We start from the raw sequence: 10,648 nt of genomic DNA, 5'->3' as shown, positions 1-10,648 counted from the left end.
GCCCCGGTCTCCGTCAGTTCCCCGACCGTTTAATTCAGAACAGATAATGCTGTCCGTGAGGAATTGCTCAAAGCGGTGGCGTTGAGTGACGACATTATATTGGGGGTGCATGCTAGGATGGGAATGAGAGATATCTGATCCTGGAGAGGACGACAGCTTGACATGGTTGCTATGTTATTAAGTTTTTCTTGCTTTTTTTCACAGTCGTCGGGATCGGATGCGATGCAGCGAGTACTTGGGATATACCCACTGCATAATTCGTTACCAAGACGGAATATTTGGAGTTACGTTGGTATCGAAACTCGTAACCTATTCCCCTCTTTCTACTAAGGATGGAGGCGCACACGTGCATCTATGGACGGGAGGTCGCATATCGGACTGCACACAATGAGCTGTCCGCTGTGGATTGGTCTTTGAAAACGTCCCAGTCGCAGTACGCGTTGTACGGCATTGAGCGGCATGCGGCATACGAACAGTGGTACGCATAGTTCTACCCGAGCGTCGCGCGATCAAACTCCACAAGAGCCACTCTCTACCGCTCTCTATGACTCTCACAACAGAACATCCACTCGGAAAAAGATTCCAAGTGACTCCCCCCCTTCTCTGGCCTTATCCATCCAATTGCCATCCCATACTCACCCACACGCTCTTCACATGACCAGACCTCTATGCGACGAGCCCTGCTATCTCGTCTTCAACAGAAAATGGGCTCCGACCTAGCTACGATGCGAAATATCGCCGTTCAGCGAATAGCTCGCGCGAACACTACGATCTCGAAGATGCAAGAACGGCCGAGGGTGTGGGGGGTATGGTGTGCATGAACCAGATGGGCCGGGTGATCAGCATCGAGACCATCTGGCGACCGAAACTTCTCTGCAGACCGCCTTGAGGGGTTGAGCGGGACGCGACCGAAGTTGGAGCGAGGTTGGCGGGGAGGGGAAGAGTTGGTTGGGTTAAGCCGCACACATGACTCTGTAGTAGTGCTGAGACGCAATCTCAACGTGACTTTGTCGGAGCAAGCTGAGAGGGCGGCGAGGGGCGAGCTGTCCTCACCGTGTTTTCAAGTGCGGAGTCGGCCGAGCGAGCGCGAGGCTTTTTGCCCCAGTCTACGTACGCCACCGTCGGCCCAGCGCGAGACATCGTTAGAGACAGTGAAGACTCCTCACCCGCACGTTCATACAATTCACTATAGCCGAATAGCGGACTCCTCACTCCGTCATCCGGCTGCTGTCACGTATTGACCGGTGACCATAGCGCCAGATCGCTTGTGGAAGGATTCACACAGTCTGCATTTTTACAACCAAACTGGGCCGAGTTTAATTGGGCTAAGACGCGGCCAGGATTTACAGTACAGCACGGCATTTAGCACAGTGCGATTGAGAACGGCAGAGTCGCATCGTCCGTCCGTCCCTTCCCCCCCCCGTCCCCCCCCCACCGAATCTGCGATCGCACCGCCGGCCCCATCTCGCTCGCCTACCCTTGACCTGACCGCTGCCCGCCCGCCGCCCGCGCACGTTCATCGTACTCGTAAGGTAAGGTGTCCATGCGAGCCATGGCGGGATTTCCCACCACCTTCCCCGCTCGCACAATGGGCCATCAGCATCGATCGACCGACGGCAGAGCGCAGCAGCGGCTGCGGCAGCGATCATGAAGGAACAAAGGAACAGACGATGAACATGACGAGCGCTAAACTCTCGAATCATCACGACGCCGGCGTCAAGAATGCGTCCATCCTAAATATAGCGTGCAGACGCGATCAGACACCCTCTCTCCTCCGTGGGTGCATATTGCGCTCCTTCCGCGCAGACACGACATGAAAACCCTCACTCACTCCTCCATCCATCCCAGCTCTAGCCTTTTCCTTCCGTGATGTATGTACTCGTAAAGTGCATGCAGACACTTCCCTCTGTGCAGGCGATCCGTACATACCTGGGTTTAGCCCCGAGCATCCCTGGCCCGCCCGTCCACTTCAACCGTGTACCCTTGTACGTCGTTGTACTCCCTCCCTTCTGCTGCCGGATACCCGCTGCCGCTGATCGCGGGTGGAGGGTACGCAATGCTCCATTGGGGGTGTGCGACGATCTGTGCACTGTGCAAGTGTGTGGAAGTGCAAGGTGGAAGATACTCCGGTGGATATGGGAGGCGGGGGTAGGCGAAAAAGAGCTAAGATGGGGGGTTGGACAGAGTTGAGTTGAGTTGAGGTCCACATGGTGCAACGGTATGTCATCATCGGATCTGATTATGCGACCTTTTCCGCTCCGTTCCTCACCGGCTGGGAGACAGAGGGCGGGCTGGGCTGTCTTCGCGTTCCGCAAAGACGATGCGCTGGTGCGCTGGGAGGATGCGGTGACACTTTGCTGTGTAATTACCATCGCACAGCTCGCTGCTGGCGATGGACTGCGCGGGATGGGAAAGTGAAGACTGTGATACTGTGTACTCTACTGTACCACATGTCGAAATTACCCTTCAGGCACGAATTTTCCGTGCAACCACTACTTCTTCCTATCCCATCCCATCCATCCTATCCGACCCCCTCCCTCAGTCAGCCCAGGTCCCAGTAAGCATACTCTACTCACTATCCTCTATATCGGCTATACCCCCAACCCCCGCAGCACCATCAAAAAGAACCATTTACCATCTCCCGCCCTACCCCATTGGCCCAAGCTCACCCCCGTCCCTTCCTCCCCCCCCGGGCTCCGCACCGCACGAGCCCCAGATCGGGGCTAGCGCGTAATCGCCGGGAGGCATCGATTGGTGACGGTCGCTCCCGTCGCCTAGGGGACTAATGCACGCTAGGGGGTTGCTAATGCGGGATCCCTGCGCCGAGGGCAACTGTCACAACAACGGGAGCGAATGGGGTGGGGGAAGGGCAGGAATCACGCGCTGGGTGAGGGGCGGGTGAATGCGATGAACGCTGGTGATGGGGGGAGGTTGGGGAGGATTGGGGGGGATTGGGGGGGTCTTCGTGAGTGCTGGTGCGTGCTGTGCTGTGGTACGCACTCACTTCACTGGTGCTGACCGCTCTCTGGAGCTCTGGACCGCTGACTCGCTGCTACTGGAGATAACTGGAGATTGCAGATGTGATGGGCGAGCGTTGTGGACGCCTCGTTTGGTTCTTCGCGGGACGCTAGGACGGACGGTTTTCTCCCGCCCGTCCACCGCCACTGCCAGATGCGCATTCTGGTCGTGAGTGGTGAAGAGGGGTTCTCCACCTGACTTGCGCATGAAATGAGTGGATTTGCCCTATGGCGTATGGCAGGTCGAGGAGGGGGGATGTTATGACGATCACGGGGGATGAGGCAGATTGTGCTTTTCTGTTCTTTCAGCTGTCTGTGAGGTGCTGATTTTTCAAGATCCCGTGCCAGGGAGGAATATGGCGTTGGTTGGCTGGCTGGGTAGGAGATAATGTGGCCTTGATATTGATGGGTGAGGAAGCTGGGCAACGACGGACGGACATCTCCTCATCTGGAATGGTACGCGAGAGGGGGATACTTGATGGAAGCTTATATGTGTGGTTATTATGGCTTTGGTTGGGTGGAGGGTATGTATCTCGATGTACTGGATATGCCCACATTGGTTGCTCCCTTACCAGAGTTTGCATGAGGCCTCGATGATCGATGTCGGGATGGATGGATGGGCCTGCCGAGCTATCGTTATCGAAGTGGGACTTACTGTTGTGGTGACAGTCCTTGACAGCACCTTGACAAGCACCCACTCTTCTTTTCCCTGCACTCTTTCTTCTGGTGGTCAAGCTAGCATCGCACGCACGGGGGAACAGTAATCCCGCCGGCAAGATGTGAAGAAAAGAGCCTAGCCGGACCACCATCAATACCTGTGCTCATGTACTCCCTCCATATTTTACGCACACAGCGCAGTAGCGTCGGGGATCGACAAGAACCTTTTTTTGGAGTCCTCGTCCTCTTAGAGAACCCTCTCTTGCTTGTCCCCCTGTTGTCTCTCACTGGCCCTCGGACCACTCACAGCACGAACAAGCTTATTGTCTCTCGCCCACCCCTGCTGCATGTCAATACTTGGTGGCAGGGAAGGCGCATGAGGGCGGCTGCTCAGCGAAAATAGCTATTGGGCGCAACCCATCTGTTGGTCTGACTGGCTGGAGGGGACAGGCCACCTTCCCTCGCTGTAGCTCACGACCCCTCAACACCTTGTCGTTCACCCAATGTGGGCAGCGATAGACAGCTGTGAACATGGGGGATCATGAGACTAGTGAATCTTGGCTTGGAGAACGAACAGAAGAGGGAAAGACTCGACGGGACCCTGGTCGATGTGCATCACCATCCACCACTCTCCGTCGAGTATTCAGCTTCGAGGGTTGGACCAGCTGCAGACAAACATGCACACACACACAGACACACACACTTACGCACTCTTCCCCCAGCCAACTCACACTCACACTCTCACATTTTACACGCCCACCACCTTTCTCACCCACACCAACCCGCACAACACCCACCAACACGCCCACATACAACATATGCACCCATATAGATCACCGCTACCAATATAGATCCATCCACTCATGGCTCTCTATTCTTCGCCTAGTCACCTATCTCGAGTGTTTTCTTCCCCACTAGGCCATGTTTGTGAGGGCCAAAAATATCCACGACTAACTCCAGCACACAACATCCCCCATCCTATTCGAAAAGATGTAAAAATAGATTCAGGTCTTTGGAGAGGCCTCACTCGACCTGCATCTTGGTCGATATATAGACCACACAACACCACGAACTCCATTTTAACCAAAGTCAGACCGTGTGTGCTATTCTTCTCGAACCTCTCCCTCCACCTCCACCTCTTCTACTCTCCCGACTTTCAACCTATTACTACTCCTTCATTTAATAATTGTTATTACCTTTCGACCCAAAGCCAAGCTGGACTTCGCTTTGATCCTATCATTCATTTCGACGCATTACTACTAATTTTCCCTGGTCTCGCCAATATCCTATCATCCCCTGTTCGCCAACTCTCGCACTCTCGCACTATAGACACGACTGTCCCGAAGTGGCTTGCCCGACCTTCACCCAAGTCACACACCCCTCTTTGCACCCCCACACACACTTCACACTACGGACGACTGGCGCGCACGTACCTTGCAAGCATAACACCACCCACCTAACGCTTATACCCTTTAATACCAGCCATGTCTCTCACCTCGAGCTCCATGAGCAGAACGAATCCCACCACAATGGCCGTGGCACAACCAAAGCCCAAGCCGGCTTCCAAGGCCAGCAGCACCAGCACTCAGCAGAACAAGTTAAAGGCACAGATGCACAGGAGATCTCGCACAGGTTTGTCCGCGCTGTTTACTATGATACCGGTCAAAATTTCCTTCTGAGCTCTGTGTCGCTTATGATAAATATGCACGTGTACTAACTAGACTCCCCGCCATTAGGATGCTACACCTGCAGGTTACGAAGGAAGAAGTGCGACGAGGGCAGCCCGTGCTGCTCGGCATGCAAGAACCTCGGTCTGGAGTGCAATTACAAACGGCCAATGTGGTGGAGCAATGGCGATTCGCGCCGCCACCAGAAGGACACCATCAAGATGATCATCAAGCGCAAGAAGCTTTCCGAGAAGACGTCGCAAATCCTGCCGCCGGGCGCAGACACCCCACCAGGACTCTCGCACTCTCTGCCCACCTCGGCGACCTACTCGGACTCGATTGATCGCACGCGCTCCGGCTCGGCCGACTCTACATTCTCGCTCGACTTCAACTTCGACGTCGCGCCAGGCATTGCAAACTACGACTCATACAATGCGCAGATGCACTCGTCGCATGCGCATTATGCTCCTCTATACTCCGAGTTTGCGCCGTACGAGGTCGGTGTCAAGACTGAGCGCGAGGTACTCATGGAAGATGGCCTGACAAGGCGCGAATCGACGGTGTCGACATTCAGCACTTTCCACACACCCCAAGAGTATCACCCGTCGCAAGACGCCTCGCTGTCTTCCTACAAGGGCGACGGTGAGTATTTTGACGACATGTACTTTGAGCGCCGGGAGTCGATGCCAGAGGAGCTTACCGCAAACTTCTTCGACTCGCCCGACGGCATCCCCGCCCCGAGCCACCCGCTCCTGCCTGACCTCGAGCAGAGCGACGAGTCCCTGCTTGGCCACTTCATCCAGAACGTGCTTCCGTCAATCTTCCCCGTCCTCGAGGCTAATGTGAGCGCTCCCACGCTCTCGGACCTGATCCTTCCTGCGCTCGAGACCAATAAGAGCTACCTGCACTGCGCCCTCAACATCTCGGCACAGCACTACAAGTCTACGGTTAACGCTCAGGAGAACAGCGATGCGATCGACGCGGATATCATGCGCCACCGTCAGGCAGGAATCCGCGAGCTGTGCGCATCAATCGGGCGCAACGAGCCGACCGAGCAGATCCTCGATACGACACTAGGCATGATCTTCCTCCAATGTGCCGTCGGCCGCGTCGACGAGGCTCTCCCAGACGTCTCGTGGCACCAGCACTTCCACGCTGCAAGCGACCTCGTCCACAAGCTCGATCTTCCCGCACAGGCAACCTCGAACACAGCATCCGCGCCCTTCAACATGACACTGATGTCCTGGATCGACATCCTGGGCGCCGCCCTCGTCGGCCGCTCCCCCACCTTCGCCGACACCTACCGCGAGAAGAACTTCAGCTCCACCAGCCTCGGTCTGCGCGAGCTGACTGGCTGCGACGACCGCGTCATGTTCCTCATCTCCGAGATCGCGTGCCTCGAGGGCCTCAAGCACAGCGGCATGGGCATGGACGTCCTGTGCTCCTACATCACCACCCTCGGCGAGCACATCACCCACACCGAGAACGGCGCCATGAGCCTCAAGAACCCCTTCGATGCCAACGGCGTCCTCGACGCTGACCAGCTCAGCGTCAACATCACTGCCGCCTTCCGCATCGCCGCGCGCATCTACTTGTGCTCCCTTGTTCCGGGCTTCTCGCCCGCGCAGGAAAGCTGCATCAGGCTCGTCGACAACCTGACGCGCGTACTGGCGTTCATCCCCGCCGGTGCACATGGCTTCGACAAGAGCATGGTCTGGGTCTACCTCATGGGCGGCGCGGTGAGCACCGCTGGATCTAGCTTTCGCGCTTTCTTTGACGCGCGCGTTGCTGACCTCGGCAACGCCGCCGACTGCGGCAGCTTCGGCCGCGTCGCATGCCTCCTGCGCGAGGTGTGGGCGCGCGCGGACGCGCAGCCGGAGGTCGTCGTCTCCTGGAGAGATGTCATGCAGAGCAAAGGCTGGGACTTCTTGTTGATCTAGAATGTCTATTTTCCCTGTGGGAAAAACAGCTATTTGTTCTATCTTTCTTTTTTTTCTGTTCTGTTTGGACGGCTGGATTTGGGAGGGATGGACTGGATGGGGACTGGAATGGAGGGAATTATCATCAGCTCGGGCAGCGGACCTTCGCGGCCTTTGCCATCATCACTACACCGCAACACACACACACTACTTCACTTCTTTTTTCTTTTGGAGACTTTGGATTTTGGTACATATGCATAGCAGGCAGGCATACCCTTATACGGCGCAATATAGGAGTTTTTATTTTTCGGGGCGGGATTGGGCTGGGGGGGGTAGTTGAGCACAGCTCCTACGGGGGGATATATTGGGAATAGAATAGGAATAGGATAGTCAATCAACCTCCCCTTTGGGGGAGCGAATAAAATAACTTATAAACTATATCGATGGTTCTTTACTGCTACTGTTGCTTGGCTTGTGATTTTTCAGTGAGTGGTTTTGGGTGGGAGTTGGGCTGTGGAGTGACTTGATCTCGTCTCGATTTGAGAACGTGGAGCTGGTACTCTAGAGCACCATATCATTTATTCCGTATCCCCCTCCCCAGAGACTTCTGCCCGCGCCTCTCCATGAGAAGAAGATCCATTCCATGATGACCTACCCCGCCGCCTCGCCGCCTCGCCACCCTGCGTCTCCACCTCACCGCTTCACCGCCTCCTCTCCATGCCTTACCCCCCCAGCCCAACGCCCAGACTCGGGCGTCATAATAATGACGTACCGTCCGCACCGAGTGGATATGGGGTAAGAAGCTGTAAACATGGGAAACAGGAATCCCATCCCGTCGCTTCCAATCGTTTCCACTCGTCGGAGGGGAGGGGAGGGGACGGTATGGGACGAGCTGAGCTGAGATGAGGTAGAAGGTGGGAGTCACATGTGCATGCGGAGGGTAGCGGAGTTCAGCTATTGTGTATTAGGTATTGATTGTTAGTTGTAGTGTTGAGATGGTATGAATTGTCTGGTCAGTATCCGTCTTCCAACGACTATTCGACATAACCCTCACCCATTCATAGCAGCGTCCAATCTCCACCCCTTCCCACCTCGAAACTTCCCACCCAAACATCCCAGAATATCCCCAATCCCACCACGAGATCAGATGACTACGCGTGCCCTGGGTATTGGTAGTTCCTCTCCCGCATAAATCCGCGATCGATTCGGGGCGTAAAGCCAGCCGGCCAATCAGCAAGCCCGCCCTCTACGCGCCTCATAAGCGCCGAAACACCTAACTTTACCCACAACCAATCATCCCCGTCCACAACCCTCTTCCCTGGAAAATCCTCAAGAGAGTACCACCACAGGTTGATTGATCCACAGCATAGCCTCGCCCGTTCTTTTCTTATCGAGTTGCAAGCGCCGATAGCCAGTCAACCCGCAGGCGCGCGTAAGCTTTGTTTCGGCGCGCGCGTCGGGGGGTGGAGGTGCGTGGACAGGGGGTAGGAGTGACGTGGGTGGAGGAAGGACAAAGGTGAGTGCTGTGAATGTGTGGTGTGGGCGTTGAAGGGAGTGTGGGACGCGTTGTGCTATTTGTGGTGGTCGTCGCGCGCGTGTGGTGGAGGGCGAGCGCGATGGATGGAGATGGGGGCTCTCTCTTTGTGTTTCCCGGAAGGGGATGGTGGGACTGAGGGAGTCAGATGGTTAGGGGTGGTGGTAGGTGGTTCCTTTGTTTCTTTGGATTTCGTTTTTGTTTCACGCACCGTCTTTCTCTCTGTTCTGTTCACGCCTTCTCTCTGCTGCTTGTTTTTTTGGACGCAAGGAACGGTGAAGAATATACGATCATCGAGAGATCTTGGGAGGTGAAGAATACACAACGATTTTGGGGTTTGAAGAGGAAGCATTCGGTGAAATCACTTCAAGCGACAGGACCACTATAAACTTGGATAGGCTTCTGCCTTTTACACTACTTCCGACGGCTTGAGGCTTCTGCCTTCTACACTATTTTCGAGGGCTTGGAAGACGAACCTACATATATTCGAACACCACAACCCCATCACCGCGATGCGGAAACAAAACCTCAACCCTCTGGGTCTGGCTCTAACACTCCTAGCCACCCTCACCCACCTCATCACCACAACCTCAGCAGCATGCCCTGCCAACTTCGACTTCTGCGACGGCTCCGGTTTCCCCTCCAACTTCTGCTGTCCCAGCGGCTCAAGCTGCATCACTCTCGCCTCGAACACCACGCTTCTCTGCTGCCCCGCTGGCGGAGATTGCACCGCCATCAACCCAATCCTCTGCGGCACCCCATACCAAAACGCCACCCTCCACCCCGAATCAACCGTCAAGACAACCGATCTAACCGGCACCCAGCTGCCGGCATGCGGCGACAAATGCTGCCCCTTCGGCTTCACCTGTTCCGGCACCGGCAAAACAGCAATCTGCGTCCAGGACCTAGACCAGAAGCTCCTCCCCCCCCCATCCTCCCCAGCCTCATCCACATCACCATCCTCCACCTCCACACTCCCAGCAGACTCGACCTCCGCCGGAGACACCTCTACGACCATCTCCGCCCTCTCCATCAACCCCACCGCCATCCCAGCAACCTGTCCCCGCTTCCCCACAACCGCCATCCTCACCGGCCTCCTCCCCGGCATCCTAGCCGGCATCCTCCTCTCCCTCACCACATTCTGCCTCCTCGGCGCCCGCCGCCGCCGCGCCGACGCCCGCGCCCCCAAAATCTCATCCCCCACCTACCAAGGCTCAGACTTCCGCACCGATTTCGTGCGCCGCTACCAGCCTTCCAGCCCGGGCACTTCGAGCGGCACGCCCGCTACGGGGATCAGTCGGGTGCGCAGCCTGTTTCGGAAATCCTCCTCAGCGGCGGCAGGAGCGCGACAGACGCGTGGATTGGGAATGGGCCTCCCGTCCTCGCCATCCCCGCGGCGCGTGGCCCCACCGATGCCAGATCGCGATTTAAGAGCGTATCAACAGGAGGCGCCTGCTGTAGGGGGCCAGCTGAGACGAGAGCCCAGCTCGGAGAGTATTAATATCTTCGCTGATCCGAGTACGGCGCGCAGCGGCGGGTTGGGGGTGGAGGAGCGGAGGCAGTCGGCGCAGACTACTTTTACGGAGATGATGGAGCGGGCGGATTTGAGGGGGGTTGGGCAGGGGGAGCCGTATGTGTTGCCGGTTATGCCGGCGAGGGAGGGGGAGGGGACGAGGTTGAGTCCGTCGAGGTTTAGTCCTGAGAGTGGGAGGGGGAGTCCGGGTCTGAGGAGGTAGGTTGTTTGCAGGAGGTGTTTTTTGCTTTTTTGGGGGGAAAGGGAAGGTGCTGGGGGGGGGGGGTTGGGGGAGTTTGGTTGTTATATGGGTGGGATGGGGGTTTAATAGTCGTTTTTCG

The 10,648-nt window shown here is 56.5% G+C and overlaps 2 protein-coding genes across 2 annotated transcripts; both read left to right on the top strand.

Annotated features, from left to right (window-relative positions):
- Positions 1–3,651: 3,651 nt before the first annotated feature.
- On the top strand, positions 3,652–7,647 carry VE01_00616 (uncharacterized protein). The gene is made up of 2 exons (XM_018270144.2): positions 3,652–5,306; positions 5,411–7,647. Exons 1-2 carry the CDS (start codon positions 5,159–5,161, stop codon positions 7,279–7,281), a joined length of 2,019 nt encoding a protein of 672 aa, XP_018135150.2. The 5' UTR covers positions 3,652–5,158; the 3' UTR covers positions 7,282–7,647.
- Positions 7,648–8,568: 921 nt separating this feature from the next.
- On the top strand, positions 8,569–10,530 carry VE01_00615 (uncharacterized protein; the record flags this gene model as incomplete). Its single annotated transcript, XM_018270143.2, has 1 exon — positions 8,569–10,530. The coding sequence occupies exon 1, from the start codon at positions 9,307–9,309 to the stop codon at positions 10,528–10,530; it is 1,224 nt and encodes a 407-aa protein (XP_018135149.1). The 5' UTR covers positions 8,569–9,306.
- Between the last annotated feature and the right edge of the window lie 118 nt (positions 10,531–10,648).

Source organism: Pseudogymnoascus verrucosus (assembly GCF_001662655.1).
Source record: "Pseudogymnoascus verrucosus strain UAMH 10579 unplaced genomic scaffold scaffold_1, whole genome shotgun sequence".
Classification (NCBI taxonomy): Eukaryota; Fungi; Ascomycota; class Leotiomycetes; order Thelebolales; family Thelebolaceae; genus Pseudogymnoascus; species Pseudogymnoascus verrucosus.
Note: the sequence above shows the minus strand (reverse complement) of the source record. Positions and strands in the feature narration are given on the sequence as shown.